Source organism: Podarcis melisellensis, assembly GCF_964234715.1.
Source record: "Podarcis melisellensis genome assembly, chromosome: 8".
Classification (NCBI taxonomy): domain Eukaryota; kingdom Metazoa; phylum Chordata; class Lepidosauria; order Squamata; family Lacertidae; genus Podarcis; species Podarcis melisellensis.
In genome coordinates, this window is record NC_138540.1 from 78,589,106 (window position 1) to 78,613,613 (window position 24,508).

Below are 24,508 nucleotides of genomic sequence, written 5' to 3' on the forward strand. Positions count from 1 at the left end.
CCTCACTTTCTCATCCAATACTTGTTTCCCACGCTGGCTTCCGGTGGAGTCCGGAAGGGCCAGCTCTGTCCTTGAGGGCCAGGACAGATAGTCATAACCAATGCCTAAGCAATCACTCACAATTTTTTGTATTTTGAATAAAGTTGTGGCCAAAATTATGCCAAAAACCTAAACAAAAATTGATGTGTGAAGTGTGTAATTATTTGGGGGGCGGCACTGTGGAACTCAACACGCAAAGCGTGTTCTCCCTAACAGAGAGCACGTGTTGCGGTTGGGGAACAGGCCGCCCTGCCATGACTAGGCAAATTGATCAGCAACCCTGGCCTTAAGGGTTAACTGGGTTGCTGGGGAATATTGATTGTTACCAATTTGGAGGAGGAGTCAGAAGTTATAAATAGAAGGGCCAGACGTGGGGACGTCCTCTTGGCCATTTGCATCGGATCACCCGCCCTCCCTCCCTTTAATAGGGGGGTTCTTATTTAAGTTGATCGCTTGACCTTGCTATGCCTGTCATGGGGTCGTTCGCCTTTGAGCGGGGGCCTGGTAGGAATTTTGCCATCTGGCTGATTGGCTGGTGCCATTTGGTTTTTGCCTACTGCGTAGCAAATCGTCACAACTTGTAAGGTTGGCGGTTAGGCATTGGTTAATTGGTACTTGGAGGGGTAAGTGCCTACCCCTCCAAATGATGCGGAAAGGGAATTCCGTTAAAGGAATCCAGGGGCTTGCCATTCTTTCGTCCTTGTCCGTGGAGCCAGACTTGGGCCGTGCAAGCCCCACCGGAACATGAGGGTGAGAAGTGAGGATCTGTTTCCCGGCCTCACTTTCTCATCCAATACTTGTTTCCCACGCTGGCTTCCGGTGGAGTCCGGAAGGGCCAGCTCTGTCCTTGAGGGCCAGGACAGATAGTCATAACCAATGCCTAAGCAACCACTCACAATTTTTTGTATTTTGAATAAAGTTGTGGCCAAAATTATGCCAAAAACCTAAACAAAAATTGATGTGTGAAGTGTGTAATTATTTGGGGGGCGGCACTGTGGAACTCAACACGCAACAAGTTATTTTACTTCCTGTTAGTGCATCTCTTATTTGTTTGCTTCTCATTTTCTGCACCCATTCTTTTATTTTAAGTTCTTTCTTCTCTTTTTCTTCTTTTTCAATTTCCTTTTTAAAATTTACTCGGAAGTCTTCTATCATCAGTGGGGAATTTACTGGTATCAATTTTCCTTTATATTTCGCCCGTATCTCAATGTTTCTTAATAAGGGATTTTCAATATTCTGCCACCATTGCCTATTGAAAATAATATTTTCACTAACTTCTCCCTCATTTCCTGTGTACCACTCTCTAAGCATTCTAATGTTCCTTCTTTTGTTATTCCATCTACGATATGTCTTAACATATCATGTTAAGATATGTTAAGATACTTAATAAGTATCTGAAGCCACTTCTCTCTGCTATAGTCCTGCTTTGCATCCCTTTTCACATTAACACCCATTGTCAATGTCCTCATATGAAGGGAAACTCCCCTTAAGAGTAGAAATGGTATATTGGATGGAAAGCAAGGAGATGGAGAACAAGGAGAAGGGGGGAGTTCAAGGGGGAAGACAGTTTAAGCTCGGACTCAGAGGGGGGGGCACCGGAAATAGCCCATCCCATGATGCATAGGTGCACAAGAATTAATGAGAAGCAAGAACAGAAAAAGAAACGAAAGTGGGGCTTTAAATGTGGGAATAGGAAGGGGCGGAACTCAGACTCAGCAACAGCTAATTTGGAAGCAGACACTGAGTGACTGAGCTCCAGAGTGATTTGTGTGTTTTGACCAATAAACCTGAGTTAATTACTGCCAGACTTGTCTCGCTTCTATGAGAGAGACCCAACCATAACACCCATTATCACACAGTTTTTCCATATTATCATTCCTCTCTGCACATTATTGAAGTAGGATTTAGCATGTGAAAATGAATTTATTTTTATTAGCTAATATATTCCAAATCTTTCTAATTGGCTTGTTTCAAGAGTTGTAGGGACTTCAAATGTTTTGATCCTAATACTATCCACCCAAAAAAAGTGTTATATACTGTGTGTGTATTCTAAGGTTGCCCAACTGAGGAGATTATGACCATCAGCAGGTCTTCAATATTTGAAACTTGTCAATAAATAAGAACGAATGTATAATTCCAGTCTTGGAATTCCAGATTTATGTTATTGAAAGCCACTCAGATTTCTTTGAAATATGGACTGGAATATACATTTCCTAAATCAATAAGATAACTCATAATTACCCATTGTTTTTCATTCTAAAAACAGTGCCCTTCATCACCACTGCCACCAAATATTCTTAATTTGATAAATGCAGACACACAACACAGTTTTGATTTGCTTCAACAATTTATTTTGATTACGAACAGAGGAATTTTTTACACATATCCCATGTTTTCATGAGCCAAAGCCCCACATTTCTACTTTAGTTTTCTATTCCCTGCATCCCATTCACCAAATAGAAGCCTCAGGAGTCCTGTGAATACCAGTTGCTCTGGACTCCCATGTTCAGACAAGCAACCACCACTTCCACTGTTGCAGAAAATAGTGGAATCCAAGAGGAAGAAGACATTGCTCTCTCCTAACTACCTTTAAAAGCTGAGTTGCTTTGGTGAAACTATAGTTTCATAGCATCGTGTTTGTGTTATCATGCCTGAAAAGTACTTGTTAAGCATTGATGTCTTGGCCAATTCACAAAAAGCTGGTGATGCACAGCCTTTGACGACTTTATCAGGAACTTCACTGTTGTCTAGTAAAGAAAAAGAGACAAGGTCAGATGAGCATCTTGGTAGCAACCGGTGTTTCTGTGTGTGTGTGCAAAAGAAAAAATAGGAGCACCTTAATTTTTAATAACTATGTTGAGGAAGTATAGAAAACATCTGAAAATCACCACATGAAATGAATATGAGAGAGGTGTTTAAAGGTTAGAGCGAAAAAAGTCTATTTTTTTCTTTTCTTCTGGGGCAAGGGCTCATCTTCATTGCAAGGCAGTTCTACTTACCATGAACAAGAACAAATTCAATGCACTGAGTCTCCTTGTTGTAACACTTGATGGCATTTGAACCCTTAGAAACTTCTGATTCAGCTACACCAAGGTTTGGGCACACCAGCCCATTCAAGCGCCTCAATGGCACTGCAAGAGGTAAATATTAAAGTCAAGACATGGTTCCAGCCCATTTATCTTTATTCTATTTTTTTTTTAATTTTTTATTAAAGGTTTTCTCAATACAACAAAAAAGCACACAAAATAACATATAATTTTTTCAATATCCACATTTTCTTCACTTCTTTGGACTTCCTCGCATCTCTCGTTCCTGCGTTCTAAGTTTTTCGAACTTTACCCAGCAATTTATCACCTTGTTTCAATTCTTATATTATGATTTCTAATATTGTGTCCCTAATTTTAGATAGTTTTACCCAAACCTTAAAAGCTTAATTTTAGCATAATATTTATCCAAAATTTGTCTTTTCTTATATTTTCATTTATCTTCATACTCCTTTTAACTATCTTAATGGTGCCATATTATTAATAATCTTACATCTTTCTTAACACTCATACAATTTACAGTATTTTTGTAAATAGTCCTTAAATTTCTTCCAGTCCTCCTCCACAGCCTCTTCTCCCAGGTCTCGGATTCTTCCAGTCATTTCTGCTAATTCCATATAGTCTATCAGTTGCATCTGCCATTCTTCCAGTGTGGGCAAATCTTGGGTTTTCCAGTACTTGGCAATAAGTATCCTTGCTGCTGTTGTTGCATACATAAAAAATGTCCGATCCTTCTTTAGCACCCTCTGGCCGACAATGCCCAAAAGGAAGGCCTCTGGTTTCTTAGGGAAGGTATACTTAAATACTTTTTTCAACTCATTATATATCATTTCCCAGAAAGCCTTAACCCTAGGGCAGGTCCACCAGAGGTGAAAGAACGTTCCTTCAGTTTCTTTACATTTCCAACGTTTATTATCAGACAAATGGTATATTTTTGCAAGCTTGACTGGGGTCATGTACCACCTATATATCATTTTCATAATATTTTCTTTCAAGGCATTACATGCCGTGAATTTCAACCCGGTGGTCCATAACCTTTCCCAGTCAGCAAACATGATATTGTACCCAATGTCCTGTGCCCATTTTATCATAGCCGATTTAACCGTTTCATCTTGTGTATTCCATTTTAGCAGCAAATTATACATTCTTGAAAGTACCTTAGTCTTAGGTTCTAACAATTCCGTTTCCAACTTTGATTTTTCCACCTGGAATCCTATCTTTTTATCCATCTTAAAAACCTCTTTGATCTGAGCATAATGTAACCAATCTCGCACTTTATCTTTTAGTTTCTCCAAACTCTGCAACCTCCAACTATCTCCATCTTTTTCTATTATTTCCCAATATTTCGGCCATTTGGCCTCCATATTGAGTCTTTTCCGGGCATTAGCCTCCATTGGTGACAACCACCTTGGGGTCTTATTCTCCAATAAGTCTTTATATTTTATCCAGACATTGAACACTGCTTTCCTGACAATATGGTTCTTGAAAGCCTTATGAATTTTAACCTTGTCATACCACAAATATGCATGCCATCCAAAAACGTTGTTAAATCCTTCCAAATCTAAAACATCAGTGTTTTCAAGAAGCAGCCAATCTTTCAACCAGCAGAAAACTGCTGATTCTTAGTACAGCTTTAAGTCTGGCAGGGCAAAGCCCCCTCTTTCTTTAGCATCAGTTAGTATCTTAAACTTGATTCTGGGCTTTTTGCCCTGCCAGACAAATTTGGAGATATTTATCTTTATTCTAATTCCTAGGCTTCAGTTCTCTAATCTTGTGAGAGGGTTGCAACATCTCTACTTCATTCTGTTTCTGCAATGAATGATGTTGATGATGTAGATATTTAGACCTGAGATGAGCAGACAAGCAGTGGTATTTTTTAGGGAGTGAGTTGGGGAGTTTATTTTTGTGAATGTGACTTATTGACCACAGTTGTTTTTGGTGCTTGGTTTATTATATATAGTGTTCAAAAACTAATTACATATACTTATGTAGTGCTTTTCACTATGAAATAGGTATATAATCTTGTTTAAGTATAACATGTTGCATACTTTGTTATTATGTTGGAAACACACCTCTGATTAAGGTTACTATGTAAAGTTCTTAAACAACAAATGAATGAATGAATGAATGAATAAATGGTGCCTTGGTGCTTATCTGTTTATTTATTAATGATTATTATATATCAGTTAATACTAAAAAGAGTCTCCTAGTGATATAAAAACTCAGAAACTACAATAAAATTTAATTTTATACCTAAATGCATTACAGTGCAATAAAATATAAAATCTCAAAAAAACCAAAAACATCAGCATATATTGAAGTGTGTTTAAAGTGAAGGAACCCTTCTGTCTTCAGTACTCCAATAATAATAATAATAATAATAATAATAATAATAATAATAATAATAATAATAATTTTATTATTATTTCATTATCTATACCCTGCCCATCTGGCTCAGTTCCCCCAGCCACTCTGGGCAGTTTACAGCATTCATAAAGTATCTCCTAACTTACAAAATGCTACACATCACACTAAGATTCTTCCTCTAATATCCACAAACTATAAAGTTATTACATCTGCAGTTCAAACCCATCAAACAAGTCCCATGGTGAACTGGGCTTTCAGAAAGCAAGGGGGCATGTTTTGTACACTTGTTGAGTGATCAAAACTAAGTTTCAATCTAAAATTTTATTTTTTTCCTAATGGGTAGGTAGGGTTTCAGCCTGCATACCAGTTGGAGCTGGTAGACAGTTGCTCTGGACACAGAATTGACCTGGACCTCCTTGAACAGCTGTGAGTCCAAAATGACTCCCAAGCTGCCCTCCTGGTCTTTCAGAGGCACAGTTACCCCATTCAGGACCCGGGAAATCTCCACACCCACCGCCCCCTGTCCTCCAAGAACAGTACTTCTGTCTTGCCAGGATTCATCCTCAATCTGTTAGCCACCATCCATCCTCCAACTGCCTCCAGACACCCATACAGGACCTTCACCACCTTCAGTGGTTCCGATTTAAAAGAGAGGTATAGCTGGGTATCATCCGCATATTGATGCACACCCAACCCGAACCCCTTGATGATCTCTCCCAGTGGCTTCATGTAGATGTTGCAAAACATGAGAAAGGGGGTCTGGTCTGATCACTCATCCCCCCACCACCACTTTCTGAACATGGCCCAGGAGGAAGGAGCAGAACCACTATATAACCATGCTCCAGCTCCAAGCCCCTCTAGATGGTCCAGAAAAGGGACAGGCAACTCAAGATCCCCAGGCCGGATGTGGCCCAATCGCCTTCTCAATCTGGCCTGCAGACGGTCTGGGAATCAGCATGTTTTTACATGAGTAGAATGTGTGGTTTTATTTAATATGCATCTCTGGCCCACCACATAGTCTGAGGGACGGTGGACTGGCCCACGGCTGAAAAATGTTGCTTTTAACATCCAGAAGGATGTTATGGTCTATGGTATCAAAAACTGCTGAGAGATCCAGCAGTACTAGGAAATAGCTTTCACCTTTGTCCCTAGCCCACCAGATATTATCAGCCAGCATGACCAAGGCAGTTTCAGTCCCAGCTTCTTATTCATGATCACTCATCCCATTTTACTGCACAAATGCACACAGATACATAATCCATCCAGTCACCCCAGTCATCTCTCACTCAATCACCAGCAACCATTGCCAGTCATTGCAGTTTAAAAAAGTGAAAATCAGGAGGACACCAAATTTGAAGCTTTCATGCATCCCCCCCCCCCCCCGGCTATTTTGCTGATTTCTGATAATAATTCCTGGACACAGGAAAACGTCAATGTTTGGCAGACCTACTGTAGAAACCAATGAGAGAAAAGAAACAGTTCACTAACTGAGACATGAAATATAGCAATGGGAGGAACTTAGGGCTACCCTATGTCCATATTTTCCAATCATGTAGGGTGATTTTTGTTTTTTACAATGCTTTTAAAATCTCCTCCAAAACCCAAAAACATATTTTTGTTCCCAAATAATTTTATTCTCAAATAGAGCTCAACAACTTTTCCCAAGCAGTGCGACTTTTGTGGTTCTCCAGTTAGATGGCATCCAGCAGCAATAGATAGTTTCACTAACTACCTCTGCAGTTCTGCCCCTCCAAGATGAGTCCCAGAGTGAGCAAGAGGGGGCATGTGTTCTTATCTCTGTCTCTGTTTCCCCAATTACTTGGGGCATTCTCTTCCACACACCCAGTGGTCATTTGAATCTTTTGGGTAGAAAGTGCTTCTCCATGACATGGTGATGCTGATTCCAAGAATTTTTCATACAAACTAGGTTGGGGCATTTACTGAACACCTCCAAGGAATTATCGAGGTCCCATTGGGAGCTCAATATTTATTTATTTATTTATTTATTTATTTATTAGGAATTAAATTTGTATACTGCCTTTCGTTCAAGAATCACAGGGCAGTTCACTACATTTTTTTTGACATACTGTATATCAAAATTCTGTCCCTAATTACTGGCAAGGGAACATTGCACTGGCACCCAATCAAGTGATACAACTTTTTTACCTCATGTCATCTAATTTTCTTAATCTTTTGTATACTTGTTGAGTGATCAAAACTAAGTATAAATCTAAAATTTAATTTTTTTATCTCATCCCGTTTTTGAGTTATGAGGGTTTGAAATTTCAAAGCGAGAGAGAGAGAAATTTGACCTTGCCAGAATACTCAAAGGCCTTAAAAGCTCAGCCCAGCATTGAGATATGTCAAAACTAAAAACACAAATCCCTGCAGAACCTGAGCTTCATGATATGTCACATAATGGACTTACTCTAAATCTAAAAATCTAAGTTACCAAATTTTCAATTTTTAAAAAAGGATTAACAAAATTAATATGATTTAAAAATTCAAAAAATATACTGATTATTTAATATTTCAAAGAGCAACCTGCAAATTTCATTTTTAAAAAAATATATTTTGTACATAAATGTTTGCCTTATTGGATTCTATTTGGGATAAATGAGTCTTCTTGGAATAAAATATAACAGAATAAACAAGATCTCAACTATAATATTAGTTGCTTCAGGCATTTCTTTTGAAAGTTATTCAATTAAAAGGTGTCTGAAAAGCTAGTTAGGCTTTTCTTGAGGTAAAAAAGTTGGAATACTTGATATTGAATGACCCAGGAATGAATCTTGGACTGGAACAGTATTGCTTGTCTTAGAGTAACAAGGAAAGAAATTGGAAAGCTCAATGCTATTTATCTTTGGCGGTAGATAGATAGACAGATAGATAGTTATACTTACTTTCAGGTAATCTATTGTTGCAGAGTTTTTTTTGACAGCAATAGTAGAAATGCTGGAAGTATTTGTTTTCTACTGAAGAAAAGGTGGCATTTGCTGAGATGCAATCTTTAGCACAACCCTTGTTCTTGTAGGTCTCTTTAGAGCCATCTGTTAGAAAGAATTGAAGGAATAGCAAGATATTCAAAAATTCAAATTGATGAACGTGGAAATATAAATACATTGGGCAAATGGGTGATTTAAGAGAAAATACCTGGCAACAACTGAATTCAGCAAACTAATCCATAAAGTAGTTTCTTTGAAGTATAATGTAATGGGAAAAGGGGGCTGCTCGTGCGTAAGCATTTAAGTCCTCCAAGCTTTACCATCAGTTCCTAAACTTTCCCAGTCCGAGGAGCCATGGGTGCATGGCTACCTCAATCGCTGGCAGAATCCGTCAGTGGGCGTTTTCGGAATTTATGCCAACATAAGAGTTCCTTGACGGAGACTCTCCTTCTGGATTCTCTGCGTGACCCCAGCGGAGGTTCTGAGCCCTCCCCGCTGTTCTCACTGGAAACATCTTGGAGCCATTCCTCCGATTGAGTTTCTGCAGGAACTCTCCCTCTCCCCCTACTGGTTCCTTCCTCCGCATCCAAAGGTCTCCTAGCCTCCTTGAGCCCTTCCACCACCTGACTCTCCGATGGCAGTCCTCTGACATATAATTTCTTCTGCAATACCATGTGAATATTCTAGGATAGTTCCTTAACAACTTGCACATAATTGGGACTAGATGGACTTCCTCTTCTGCCCCTATAAAAGAGCCTAGAATAGTTTGATCCACTACCCATCTCTACCTGATATGGAACTAGCTGATCAAGGGACCTGACGCATGAAGCTTCCTTATATTTTGTACTATATTTCTGAGAGATGGGAGAAGATGGTTTTACATCTGTTTCCTCTAATTTTCTGATCTCTTGAACTCACTTCTCTCTGGCTATCTCAATACAAGAAATCCTTTTGCATGCAACCTTCTATGGGGAAAAGCAGTTATATCTGTCTGAGTATGTTTTTCCCCTTTTTCCTTTTTAAAAACTTTCTGTGGCTTCATTTGTCACCAGAGTATTCTAGCATTTAATGCTATGTGCTGTTACTATATGTTGCAGGCCTATTTGGCATCAGCTAATAGTGCAACTAGATAAATGGGTTCCGCTCTGGCGGGAAGGTAAACAGCGTTTCCATCCACTACTCTGGTTCGCCAGAAGCGGGTTAGTCATGCTGGCCACATGACCCAGAAACTGTACGCCAGCTCCCTCGGCCAGAAAAGTGAGATGAATATGAAAAAAGGGTTAGAAACAGGTAAAAATTTAATGATTTAAGGATTTGCTGAACCAACAATCTGAAGTGGAATACAAAAAGAGGAGGTATGAGGAGGTCCGGGAAACAAGCTAAAGGAAAATAAGCAATGGAAAATCTGTGTGTTTTTAATTATTTTTATTTTGTATTTTTGTTACTTTTTTTAATTTTTATTGTATTACTATAAAAAATCTTAATAAATATTATATAAAAAGAAAAGTGAGATGAGCGCCACAACCCCAGAGTCGTCCACGACTGGACCTAATGGTCAGGGGTCCCTTTACCTTAATTGGAATCATAGAATCATAGAATCATAGAGTTGGAAGAGACCACAAGGGCCATCGAGTCCAACCCCCTGTCAAGCAGGAAACACCATCAGAGCACTCCTGACATATGGTTGTCAAGCCTCTGCTTAAAGACCTCCAAAGAAGGAGACTCCACCACACTCCTTGGCAGCAAATTCCACTGTCGAACAGCTCTTACTGTCAGGAAGTTCTTCCTAATGTTTAGGTGGAATCTTTTTTCTTGTAGTTTGGAACCATTGCTCTGTGTCCGCTTCTCTGGAGCAGCAGAAAACAACCTTTCTCCCTCCTCTATGTGACATCCTTTTATATATTTGAACATGGCTATCATATCACCCCTTAACCTCCTCTTCTCCAGGCTAAACATGCCCAGCTCCCTTAGCCGTTCTTCATAAGGCATCGTTTCCAGGCCTTTGACCATTTTGGTTGCCCTCCTCTGGACACGTTCCAGTTTGTCAGTGTCCTTCTTGAACTGTGGTGCCCAGAACTGGACACAGTACTCCAGGTGAGGTCTGACCAGAGGAGAATACAGTGGCACTATTACTTCCCTTGATCTAGATGCAATACTCCTATTGATGGAGACTGGTTCCAAAGAGAGAAAGAGGGGTGGTGGCATTGGGGACAATCCCTACTACCCACTAGTGGCCATTTCAGGATTCTAGGTGGGCAGTAGGGGGTTCTACAACACAAGCTGAATCCTCCTTACCATCAAGAAAGATGGGCGTTAGTGGGCGGTAGGTATGACTACCCTGGGGTAAAGTAAAATGACTTCTGGTTTCCCACAAGATGGAACATGGCATGAGCTCAGAAGGGCTCAATCGCTAATGGGCTTTGAGGGGGAAGACGCGAAGGCTACGCATCCCCCCAACCCCCAGGAGGGAGTCTTGGGGTCAGCATAGAAGTGTTATTGTCAAAGAGGAGTTTCCCGGGTCTCTTCGTCTCTTTGTAAGGAGGGGGGGAAAGGGGATGGTCCTGATGCAAGAGAGCAGCAGCCCATGATGCCGGTTCCAAGAAGCAGGAAATCTCCATATCCCCATAGTTTAACAGAGCAGAAAAGGGAAATCTTACAAATGAAATTTAAAATTGAACAAAAAAATCTGGCATGAACCAAGGGGTCAAAAGAAAGTCCCCTCTTACTTGGTAAAACATACTCCGCCTTGAGTAGTATATGCACCCAGTGATAATAAAGCTGATTTCTATAAACACCTGGAAGAAACAGTGTTAGACTATATGGAGGAGAAATTAATTCTTCCAGGAGATCTGAATGGAGTTGTTTCAAACATGATAGAACTCAGAGAAGTGTAGGTAATAAAACAGGATGATTATCTCAAACTTTTTCCAGTTAATAGAAATTTAGTAGATGCTTGGAGGTTTAAATATCCAAGGGCAAAGGAATTCAAATACTATTCCGAGCTGAACCAGTCTGCCAGCAGGCAGGATGGAATTTGGATCTCAAAAGAATTAACATTAAGAGTGAGAGAATTTGAAATTGATCCAAAGCCCCTATCAGATCACAATTCAGTGTCCTTATTCCTGAGGGGGAAAGAAAGAGGGCGGAAAAGATAGAGGATGAACAAAGCGTTACTTATTGATGAAGGAATAATTCAGAAATCTAAGAAAGCTTTTGAAGAATTCTTCAGATTTGAAGTGGGAAAGACTATGGACAAAAACAATTAAATTCACTGCATGCATGACATTAAAAGAAAATTTAATGAAGATGATGTATTGGTGGTATTTGACGCTGACTAAACTTACTAAAATTTAGAATATAAGATATGTTGGAAATATAAGGAGAAGGAAGGGAATTTCTTTCATATGTGGTGGACTTGTCCTAAGATTAAAGCCTACTGGGATATGATATATAATGAACTGAAAAAGATTTTCAAAAATACCTTTAGTAAAAACGTATATGAAGGAACATTGTAAACATTTGAAAACACTTGCAGGGTTCATTTAAAATATTGGTAGGTTATGATTTGATACCTGTTTATAAAAATTAGAAGTCTTTTAAGTATGGAGATAAGATAAATAGGGTGATTTAGAAATGCTAAGATAAAAGTGATAACAGATGGAAATCAGGGAGGGGGACATGAGAAAGTCAAAGCTCAGTTAGAGCAAAGATATATGTGATGAAGAAATTTTATTTGGTTGTTATAATGGGAAAAAAGAAAATAATAATAATAAATATTATATTAAAAATATTAAAAAATAGAAGAATTCTTCAAATTTAATATAAACAAAGGAACTAATATTAAGACTGTCTGGAAGACAGGGAAAGCATCCATGAGAGGATCTTTCATCAACCAGAATGCAATTCATAAGAAATTGAAAAAGAAAGAAAGAATGGAAATATTAGAGAAGATGAAAAAAAAATGATGAAAAAGAAATAGCTAAGAACCCAAAGAACCAGAAACTATTAAAATGCTTCAAACTGAATTATCAGTTATTTTGAATCAGGAAACAGAATGGATGATAAAAAATGTTAAAACAAATAATCGGACTAGTGTTCGAAATGTAAAGAAGTGGCAGGCACAACATATGTTTGTTGGACCTGAAAAAAGATGAGGGAATTTTGGGAGGGAATTTATAAATAATTTAAAAATATGTTTAAAAGCTCCTTCCCTAAAAAGCCTGAAGATTCCTCTTAAGGATCATGGTGGATGAAATTCCAAGAAACTTTAAGAAAGTATTTATGTATGCCACCACAGCAGCAAGAGTCTTGAATGCCCAGAATTGGAAAATGGAGACCTTATCAACAAAGAGTTACTGGCTGATCAAATTGATGGAGTATACAGAACTGGACAAGCAGACAGGTCAGATAAAAAGATCAAACAATACAAAAAATTAAAAATGATTGAAATATATTTAAATATTATTTGAAAGACCATTATGGAGAATAATTTTTTTTGACCGGTTTAGAGTAACTCCTGTAAGAAAAAAAGAAAAAAGTAAAACATAATGGAATTAGGTTATTGAATAAATGGCTGTGTTAGGAGGGGCAGTCAACTAAGTAAAACTGAGGACTGAGGTAAGAAGGGGAGGGAAGTCAAACGGAAATGGATTACAAATGAATCAAATCAATCAAATACACATTTTTGTTCTTTTTTCTTTCATTATGTTTTAAAACTATATGTTTAATTAGAGAAAAATCAAGTTGTTACAATGTGATTTGTTGGAATTTATTGATTTCGCGTGACACTCTAATTGCTTTACGATCGCCAATTAGAGATTTACAACGGGTCCGGTACGCTTCCTCAGCGACTGCGCCACTCAGCTTGGCTCAGCTTCTTCTCAGGTCACGCGTAGCAGAGTAAAACGGCAGCGGTGTAAAACTGTCCCACAGTAACACAGCAGACACTTGTGTCCATAAACAGCTATTTATTGCGGCATTTCAGCTACAAAGTCCGTCACTTTTTTCAGCCATAGTAAATCATGTCTTTCTCTCTCAGACACACGGAGAGAACATCTTTCTCCCTCAGAATCACAGGGAGAACTGAACGTACAGGGAACAAGCTCCTCCTTAGCTTTTGTCTCCTCCCAGCTTCTAAAAGCTGACGTCGGAATGTGACGCACACTCAGAACAACTTAACCAGTTAAGTTCTGAACTCTCACATGTATGTCTCAAGCAACCAATAAAAATGAATTACAAAAGAGAGAGAGAGTAAAGTGAAGTGACCAATGGACCCAAGTCACAGCAGTCTGCTTTGCTTTCAGTTGAAAACACTGCAGGACTCAAGGGAAGAAGACAACAAATGAAGGAGGAGGAGGAGATTGGGTGGTCTGTGTGGGCAGAACACAGTAGGAGGACAAGGAAAATGCTTGTCTGTTGCTTGGTTTCCCAGCAAATGAAAGAGGCAAGTGTGGAGTTGCCCATCTGAGTTAACAAGGACCAAGTAAGATGAACTAAGTGATGAAGCAAAATGTGCATGCCCAAGGGGACTTTTTACAAGACAGATTATACACTACTAAGCAGCTGGCTACAAGGCGTGGCTAGTGGATATCCTTAATGGCATGCTGGACTTGTTCCAGGGGTTGTAGGTTTGGCAGTCACGTTCTATGCAACCTTCTATTTCACCACTTTGTGCAGCAGAAGAATCATTGGGCTGGATTCCTAGTGGGAATGGGAGGTGAAGCCCCACCCTGTCAGATGGGATCCCTCTCAGGGATCTTGGAAGAATGCATTCCTTGTCCATACATCCAGCTCAGGGATTCAGGGCACAGAGAACCCCTTGCCAGTGTCTACTTGAGGTTCACAGGATGCTCTTCATGCTGTTGATGGATTACAATATTGGTCATCCCCAATAGTCTATCAGTCAGTAGGCGGACTGGTTACATGTCCAGTGTCTGTGTCAAAGCTGTTTATCCCTGTAATCAATAAAGTTTTGGACTAATCTGAATGCAACACATGTCTCCTTCTGTGCATTCACTTGCTGCGCACCTCATTGCTACATCAATTTGCCTGCACCAACCAAGAGTAGACTCTGATTTGGTTGCTTTCTAAGCAGTTGGGAATTATCATTCACTGAGGGATTGTCATTTAGGAGTTAAGGGGGAGCTATGAGACAAATGTCAGAGAAAGATGAGGCCTGAATATTTGTGCACAGTTTGTTCACAGTAAGCAGCTGGTAAAAGTCAGGAGAAGGTTACCAGTGGCTCTGTGGATCTATGAGGCTTCCCTGAGTCAAAGTATGAGAGAGTGAGAGAGGTTCCACACTATTAGTTAATGATGTGGAAATGGGCCATCTCATCTTGCAGACCCTGGAATTCCCTTGCTGAGAGAGAGAGAGAGAGAGTTTTCAACATAGAGAGGGGTGGATGGGTTTCAACATAGAGAGGGATGGATGGGTTTCAACATGAGGTTTTCTTCTTTATTTTCTTTTTTGCTTTTATTGTACCTCACTCAAGAATCTAGACTAAATCCCACCTTGTCATTTTACAAGTGGGTTTCAACAGGTTTTTGGAGAGTGACTGCTTTTACTGAAAGGGTTGGGGTTGTGTTGTTTTTATTGTAATTATTGGTACATTTTAAACAGATTTTTAATATAGTTTTAATTCTAATATTTAATTGTTGAAAAAGTTGAGTTCCTCAAGGTTGGTGAGATCATCATTCTGTTGTCACACTCGATACCCCATAGACCTAAGGATGTGTTGCTATCAAAGGGTTAAGAGGTAGCAAGACGCTCTAATCACTGAGCAGCTGGAAGTCATTAAGCTTCCAGGAATATGAGTTTGTATAAATAGTCAGTCTCCCATGTGTTTGTCCCCTTGGGCGTGTTTGCTGATATGTGTGGTTCGTCACCAGGTTTTTTTTTCTTTCGTAAATAAACCTTTTCTTTGAGTTCCAAACCGCTTTCTCCAAGATTCCTCTTTGAAAAGATACTGCCTCTCCTGCCCTTCTTAAACCGCTGCGCGAAATGCTCTGCTGTAATGGGACTTGTGACGATGGAAGCGCACTGGACATTTACTTAGCATTAAACTAATTAAAGTTTAATGCGACAGGTTATGGTTGTTTGTACGTCAAGAAGGGGATAAGGAGTGCAGTTCAGAGTGATTTATGCAAGGACTGGAGCGAAGACAGAAGCAGTTGCCGACAACGAAAGCCTTCAAAGCAGCTTGAGTCCTGCAACGTGCCTAGAAAGTTTTAAACAGGCACTGCGCAGTTTGTACTCGCTGGAAGACGTCTTATTCCTCAAGGAGCCACCTCAGCAGCTGGGAGACGGTCTATAGGTGTGTGAGTATCGTTCGTAAGCCCCAGGGAGGATGGCAGAGTCCCAGGAAAGTTTTACTGTCCCGTTTATGCGACTCAATGGGAAAAATTGTCAAGATTGGAAGGCTAGAGTAAGGTTTTGGTTGCAAGCAAAAGAGTTGTGGAGTTGTACTGAAGCACCGCCTTTACAGGCAGCTGCAGACGCGTCTGCAGAAGACAAAGCAGCAGCAGCAGCTTCACAGAAACGCGACAGGAAAGCCCAAGGTCTACTAGTTTTGGCAGTGGGACCAGAGCAAATGCCTTATGTTTCTGAGTTAAAGAACATGCATGAGGTCTGGACGGTTCTGCAGCGGTTAAATTCCAGAAACACTGCGGGAGCCAAGATCCATGCTACAAGATGTTTGTTTGATTTACATCTCCAACCGGGAGCGTGTGTGAAATAACATATTGCCAAAATGGTGTCTGCCTTTAATCAACTAAGACAGCTGGGCATTCCTTTCTCTATGGAGCAGCAGTCATACATATTGTTGTCTTCTCTTGATAAAAGCTATGAGACTCTAGCTCTAACTTTGGAAGCTATGCCTTCAACTGAATTAACCCTTGAATACATTTCTTCTCGGCTTGCAGATGAACAGGATAAAAGGCAAAGAGAAAGAGGTTTATCTTCAAAGGGGAGTTATGCTGTGCCTAAGAGTGGGGATGCTGAGTTTGAGAACACAGTAAATGCTTTTGCAGCTAGACACTGTTTTTGCTGTGGTTCCCCTTCCCATTTAATTAGGAATTGCACACGTGAACCTGGTCAAGACAGCACCAAGGCCGTTACCCCTAGTTACCAGACAAGGAGTTCCAGGGGACGTCGAAGAAGAGGAGGAGGTTGTGGCTACTCCCACAGCACACAGCACATGGCTTCAGCAATGGCGTTGATGCAAGAGCGTGGCCAAGGCAGCAATCTATGCTGGTTGATCGACAGTGGTGCATCTCACCACCTGGTGGCGCCATCTAGTGTCCGTTTGCAGAATTGCAGACATTTGCAAACCCTTAAAGTTGTGACAATGGCAGATTCAACTAAACGTTCCTTTGAGACCGTAGGCACAGTGTTCTTGAATTGTTTGCAAACAGAAATTGATGCCTACGTGCTAAAGGGAATGAACGGGTGTATTTTGTCTGTGTCAGAACTTGATAGAGATGGGTTTAAAACTGTGTTTGAAAATGGGGTTTGCGCTATTTCAAAGAATAACGTATCTCTTTTGCAGGTGGAATGCAGAGATGGGTTATATTATTTTGAGACAAGTCCAGATGAAGTTGAACAGGTTCATGCTGGTTGTGTGAACTCGCCTACCCATGATTCTTGTGTTCATTTATGGCACCGCCATCTGGGACATATTAATTTTCAGTATGTTAAAAGGCAACCTGAATTATCAGAAGGGTGCAAAATGAACAAATGTACTAAGTATTTGGATTGTACTGCATGCAAAAGGGCGAAGGTTCATAGATGCAGCTATCCCAGTTCAGATAGGAAATCTGACAAAGTATTCCAACTTGTGCATATGGATCTATGTGGCCCAATGCCTGTTGCTAGCATGGGAAGTTCGAGGAATGCACTGTGTCTCTCGGATGACAAAACAAAGGTTACATGGTTTTTTCCTCTCTAAACAAAAGCAGATACTGCAGAAACAGTTAAAAATTGGGTTCATGCAGTAGAATTTACCGGGTCTGTGTTGCAGAGTTTCTTTAAGAAAAAGGGAATTAAGCATCGTCTGTCTACACCTTATTCCCCCCAAGAAGGAGGTGTGGCCGAACGTAAAAACAGGGTTCTGCAAGAGTTGGCAAACTCTATGTTGTTTGATGCTAAACTCCCTCAAAGTTACTGGGCGGAAGCCTGGCAGGCGGCTACTCATATTCTGAACCGAATATATAATTCGGTAATTGATACTACCCCATATTTTGCTTTATATGGGAAGAAGCCCAAAGTTAATTACTTTCGGGTTTTGGATGTCAAGCCTATGTACTTATCCCAAAAGTGTTAAGGAAAAAGGGAAGTCCAAGGGCTAGGAAACTCATCTTTTGTGGGTACGAACCACACGCCAAATCTTGAAGATTCATGAACCCAAATGGGGATACTACAAGAGTGGTCCTCAGTAGGAGCGCTGAATTTTGTGAGCAGTCCGGATGGACTCACTTACATGCTAACCCTGACATTTTGAGAGATGTTTTAGGCATTTATGCTGAGAATGAAAGTCCAGAGGGTTGTGAGCCAGAAGGAGATGGTGCACATGGTTCAGATGCAGATTCTGACCAGGCACAAGGTTCTTCTCCCAAGGTAGAAAAGCCAGAATCTAGGAGTGTTCCAGCATCGCCAGTCAGTAGGCCTAGCAGACAGCAAAAGCAAAGCAGGTCACCTGCAACACCAAGCCCAAGGGAGGTATCTGAATGGAGGTCTTTATCCCTAGGGGCGCATCCAGATATAAAGTCTGAGACAGATTCTGACAGCCAACGGTCAGAGGGGGCACAAGAGGAGCAATTGCACAGGTCAAAACGTGCCACCAAGGGCAAGCCGCCAGAGCGGTTTAAGGTGACAAGTGTATACGTAAATATGGCACAGTGTGAGCCAGATAGCTATATGGAAGTACAGCAGCTTCCAAGCTCAGAAGCCGTAAAGTGGCAGGAAGCAATGGAAAAGGAGATGGCTTCAATGAAGTCTCTCGGTGTGTTTACAAGTACAGAGCTTCCGAAAGGGCAATAAGCTGTAGGTTGTCGATGGGTATATCGTTTAAAGCCCACAACTACTGAGGAGTTGCAATATAAAGCCCAACTAGTTGCAAAAGGGTTTTCACAGCGCAAAGGTGTTCACTATTCTCAAATCTATGCCCCTACTTCAAGATCGGAGTCATTAAGAATGCTTCTAGCCTCTTCAGCTAAGAAGGGAAATAAGCTGTTTCATTTTGATGTCAATGTGGCTTATTTAATGCAGACTTACAGGAGGAAGTCTATATGACACCACCACCAGGTTTTGAAGGAGACAAGCCAAACCAGGTCTGGCGCCTACACAAATCCATTTATGGGTTGAAACAGTCCACCCGTAATTGGAATTCCTGCTTAAACGATGCTCTAGAGAGCATGGGGTTCAGAAAGAGTGCAGCAGATGCGTGTCTTTATCTAAAAGGCTCGGGATGTGAACAAGAAGCAGTCTTGATATTTGTTGACGATTTATTATACAGTGGAAAGGATGATAAACTTGCACAACAATTTGCCACAAAGCTTGGAGAAAAGTTTCAGATAAAATCACTAGGCAATGTATCTGTTTATCTAGGAGTTAAAATTCAGCAAGGTGAAAATGGGAACTATTGGCTCAGCCAAGAAGCTAAGATTCAGCAGTTGCTGGAAAGGTTTAAAATGGACAACTGTGCTGGTGTTAAAACCCCAATGGAGTTAAGTTACATAAAGGATGATCAAGCCGAGCAACAGGCAGAGTTCTGTAATCCCGGGGTTTACCAGTCAGTGATAGGCAGTCTACTCCACATTGCACAGTGGACTCGGCCCGATATAACATATGCTGTCAACATGCTGTGTAGACAAGCTGAAAAACCATCAATGCATGCTTGGCAAGGAGTAAAAAGAGTTTTAAGGTATCTCCAAACTACCAAAAGGTTTCGTTTAAAACTATCAGCAGAGGGCAGCACACAACTTGAATATTGGACCAACAGCAGTTGGGCAGATGCTGGACCAGATAGAAAATCAGTGTCAGGAATGGCGATAAAATTTGGAAATGCATTAATTGGTTGGAGATCAAGAAAGCAATCACTTATAGCTTTATGTTCAACTGAATCTGAGTTCAATGCATTATCAGATGTATGTAGAGAACTGGAATTTTATAAGCAACTGGTACAAGAATTGTTTGGAGAATGTTCCCTACCTATCAGAGTGTGGGAAGACAATCAGCCTTGTATTAAACTAGCTAAATCAGGTCAATTCAAGGCACACACAAAACACTTGGATATCCGTTATCAAAATGTATGCCAAAGTGTAAAACAAGGTTTAATTGAACCAAAGTATTGTCCAAGCCAAGAAAATCTCGCAGACGGTTTTACGAAAGCTTTGAGTCCACAATCTCATAAATGTTTCTGTTCAGGTTTAAATTTGAATTAAGGTTGGTACAGCTCAGTGTTACGAGCGAGAGGGGGTGTTGCTATCAAAGGGTTAAGAGGTAGCAAGACGCTCTAATCACTGAGCAGCTGGAAGTCATTAAGCTTCCAGGAATATGAGTTTGTATAAATAGTCAGTCTCCCGTGTGTTTGTCCCCTTGGGCGTGTTTGCTGATATGTGTGGTTCGTCGCCAGGGTTTTTTTTTCTTTTGTAAATAAACCTTTTCTTTGAGTTCCAAACCGCTTGCTCCAAGATTCCTCTTTGAAAAGATACTGCCTCTCCTGCCCTTCTTAAACCGCTGTGCGAAATGCTCTGCTGTAATGGGACTTGTGAAGATGGAAGTGCACTGGACATTTACTTAGCATTAAACTAATTAAAGTTTAATGGGACAGGATGCACTCACACACTTAGAGTTAATATGACAGAAAGGCTTCATACTCACTTAAATAGGTTTCAGTACGCTGAGAAAAGCAACTTCCTCCTTCGATATTATAAGCATACCCATTGTTTTTGAAACATTGCACGCTTTTCACTGCAGAGAGGAGAGGAGAGGAAACATAAGTTGTCCAGTCTTTGAGAAACAGAGTATTCCAAGCCAAACACGAGCAATGTTAATGGTCTCGGGATCCACATGTAGTGGTGGGTTAGAGACTGCATGCACACCAACGCACATCTCTCTCTCCCCCCCCCCCCAATTCTTCATACAGGAACATCTCCAGACACAGAAATGGAAAGACACAAAGCCTTCTTCCCATTTGCTAGTATTTCCCCCACACACACACACTCCAGGCCTAATTAGTAGCTGCCCAGCTGCATAAAGCTTCATCATAGGTCTTCAATCCCCCCCCCCATGAACTCTGAGTATGCTCCATAAATCCATAATTTGATATATTAATTCTGGCATAAATTTAAATACCCCAGTAACCAATTGGCACCTTCCTGTGCTTTGGTTTGCCTGCATCAATCTCACCTACAAAGTCCTTTCCTTTCTTGGGAATTTCCCTATTTAAGTGAGTGAACACAACACAATATTCCCCTTTCCAAATCCTTTCTTTGGTAGCTGGGAGAAGATGGAAACCCAGTGGGGGCTGATGGCTCTGAAAATGCAATGGCGTTCACTTAACCACATCCAAGGGATCAGGGTGGGGCAAAACTGATGATCCAGATCCGCCTTCTCCCTTTCCTTTGCCCTTTGAGCTGGTGGGTGCTACTGGATGAAGGGGGGGCATCAGATTTATCCCTGCAGATCAGGGTGGCTGGTCACATCCACAGATCCTGGGCCCCTTTCCTGATTACAAGCATCCAACAAGATAGCAGATCCCCTTGTATAAAGGGGGAATCCAGTGGAAGCCACAGCCACCACTGGAAGGGAGAAAGGCCACTGAGCTGGACTCCAACCCTGACAAATCCATGGCAATTTCGGATGCCACCCTGGCCAACTCCACTGCTGAGAATATAATGCCTCACCTTTTGCCATGACCACCTCCTGCGTGCCTTCCACCTCTGGCACTTCCTGCAAAGCAAAATCGGTACTTACTTCCAAGGCATCCAAACCTGTTGAAATTAAATTACCAGCACCTTGGTTAGGATTTTGTGTTTCTTGCTTCTGCTAGCTGACAAGCACTTGAAGTTACAGCTGCAGTAGGGCTGCCTTCTGCCTTCTCAGGGCCTCGAGGAACATCAATATAGCCCCCTAGTCTGACTCTTCCTCCACAGAACAGGAGGGGAATGGGATGCCTATGCATGCTTTTCCTTTGCCCTTAGGGCCCACCTTAGACTTGCCTTTACCTGGAGCCATCCTAAATGCACCCCACTCCCCATAATAATCCTGACGCTCAAAAAAGGCTCTGCAAATGTAAAAATTGCCCCTTGCCCCATTCCATAAGGAAATATAAGCACACTTTCTAAATGGACCCTCAGGACCCAACCACTAAACAAGACTCAAGATCAGCTTTGTGGTTGAATTGGGAATTTTGACTCTGATCTCTCTCAGCTCCTGGGCTCAGTATGCTAACCACTACACCACACTACCTACCAGGAAAATATCAAAACTGTTGCCTATCCACAGGAAAATGGCTGGGGAGTTATGAAGAAAACCCCTTCACCCCTCTCTATACCACTCCTCCAGCCCAGGTCCCACAACAGCAGGGGCCATATTCCATCCCCAGTCACTGCTAACTGGCTACTTCCACCTAGGGAGATTTCCCCCCCAAAAGCAAATCCCCTACCAGGGATGGCCCTTGCACTGGTTCCCCGCTCATGCAACCAGTGCTTTCAACTTGTGGTTAAAGGGAGACACCAAGTTCTGCCTGACGTTGGGGGTGCTCATTGTGTGCACTTGAGACCACAAGTACAACCTGTTCAAGGAGGTTGCAAGGAGGCACAATGGGGCCTCTCACGTTTGGGGAATTTTCAGTCCCATCATCACATACTTGGGGAGGCAGAGGTGTTCCCAGCCCCATAGGGTTGGCATCTATGGTTAGAGGTTTCTCAGTGCCTCAAAGAACCATTGATCTGTTGCCTCCAGCAAGAGCCATAGTTATCTGCAGCACGCAGCCTACTGCAGGGCTAAAGTTACTCCTCTCCACTGGCCTCCTCATGAGTAAATGGAACAGTAAAGAAGACCAATCCCCTTGCCTCTCTAGACAGTTGGCTCTGCTGATTCTATCTTCTCCTGCCAGCCTCCCTGCTCTGCTCTCCCTCATCCAGTCCTCTGATTAGCTAGACCTCCTCTCCTTCCTGCAGAGCTCTGTATGGCTGCAAGGGCGTAGGTAGCATCAACTGTGTTGGACTGGTCATGTTGTTTGGATGCCTATCATCTTCCACAACAACTACTTTGCCTCTCTTACTTCAAAGGTGGCATATGGACACTACTAGCCCCTTGACTGAATGTTCTTGGAGAAAGGATGCTTCCGGTCGGCGCCAGCGTTTAATGGCGGTCCTTGCTTCGAGCTCCGAAGGAGGACTGCTCCGTGAGTTCGGGTCTGACCCGCAACGGCGAGCGGGGGACCCCTAAAATCACAGGCGCAGAAGCCTGTGAACAAGGAGACTCGCTGGGCACCTTTTGCGCCCCCCCGGCACTGCGAAAGAGCCTTTTTAAAGGCTCCGGAGCGGCATCGGGTGTGAGCGCGGTGCTGAGAGTCGCAACCCAGCCTGTGGAGTGAAGCCGCCTCGCCATGAACGGAGAGCGCCGATTCCTTCCTGAAACTGAAATTCGACTGGAACACCCGTGAGTAAGATTGAGAGACTGAACGGGATATTTAAAGTTAAACTTTGAAATTTGGCTGAAAACGGGAAAGGCATAAACTAAGGAAGTCTGCCTCCCCGAACTGCATGACAAATAAAGCAACGGAAAGAACAAGCTGTTTTTAAAAGAGAAGTAGCTTTTAAGCTGTCAAAACCTGACATTGGACTTAAACTTCCCCTCAATCAGCAGGAGAGGGGGGGAAGAAAAATTGGACATTAGAAATCTGCCTGAAACTAATTTGAGAAAAAGATCTTCCACTGCCGAACTCCCCAGGTCGGGCTGCCTGAGTAAGCTAACTGTCAACTTAGACTGGATACAAAGTGGGGGTTTTATCTGAAACAAAGTTATTGGATTTTATTGGAACTTTCTTGTTGAACTTTTGCTTACATTGAAAAAAGTGTGGATTTACAGTATGGACTTTTGAATTTCTCCGCTACTCTATGCTTTTTTTGCTTCTATGTTTCTTTCTATTTGGATACAACTGAATGCTCCCTCTAGAGGGTTTAAAGAGAAACTGTTACATTGAAAGAGAAACAGTGGGATTTTTCCACTGGCAAGTCTTTCCTGTGAGAACGACCTTGAGGATATGAGTGGCCCAGCAGAAGAGATAGTAACTAGAGCAAAAACAAAACAAGCACAAAAGAAAAGGGGCTCAATATCAGGCACAATACCAGCTGCACAGGAAAAAGCAACAACAGCATCTATGGAATCAATGACACAGGCATTGCTCAAAATAAACCAATCTTTGGAGGCACTGACAAAGCTGTCTACAGAGAATTCAAAAAAATTGACAGAACTGACAGCAAGATTGGATTTGAACACTGCAAGCGTATCATCTAATACAGACTCTATTAACAAATTAATCCAGGAAAGTTCAGAAACACGAAAGATTGCTGAAAGTGCAAAAAATACTGCAGAGGAGACAAGGGAAAAGCTTGTACCGATTACAAAAAAGGTGAATGAACATGATGCAACCTTGTCCCTATGGGAATTACAGAAAAAGGAAAAGAACCTGAAATTAAGACTGGTTCCTGAGAATGAGGGAGATAGTCTGGTGGAATTCCTCACACAAAACTTTTCGGAATTTTGGCAAGAAGAATGGGAGGAAGAAGAAGAATTTGAAATAACAACAGCTTTTCGGCTGGGCAGGAGACAAGGAAAGAAGCCAAGGTCCAAAGAAGACATTGAGGTCCAAAGAAGAAAGAGATAGAGTACTGAACCTGCATTATCAAAAGGCATTGGTGATTCAAAATTGTCAAGTACAGATTTTTAAAGATATCCATAAATACATCCTGGAGGTGAGAACCCTCTACAAAGATTTGGTCAACCTGCTGAAGAAAAATATCATACCCTTCAGGTGGGAGTTCCCACAAGGACTGTCCTTTAATTTCAAAGGAAGGAAAATTAAAATAAAAACAATCCAAGAC

General features: G+C 41.4%; 1 protein-coding gene across 2 annotated transcripts in view; it reads right to left on the reverse strand.

The window, feature by feature from the left end:
- Positions 1 to 21,350, reverse strand: part of LOC309376194 (uncharacterized protein) — a gene marked incomplete at its 3' end in the record, with an annotated part of 90,703 nt that extends 69,353 nt beyond the window's left edge. For both annotated transcript variants that reach the window (XM_081922453.1, XM_081922454.1), the window contains exons 1-2: positions 21,302 to 21,350; positions 20,277 to 20,366 (exon numbers count right to left, since the gene is read on the reverse strand). In XM_081922453.1, coding sequence (XP_081778579.1) covers positions 20,277 to 20,366; positions 21,302 to 21,311 — 100 coding nt within the window. In that variant the 5' untranslated portion in view covers positions 21,312 to 21,350. The remainder of the gene's footprint in view (positions 1 to 20,276; positions 20,367 to 21,301) is intronic.
- Between the last annotated feature and the right edge of the window lie 3,158 nt (positions 21,351 to 24,508).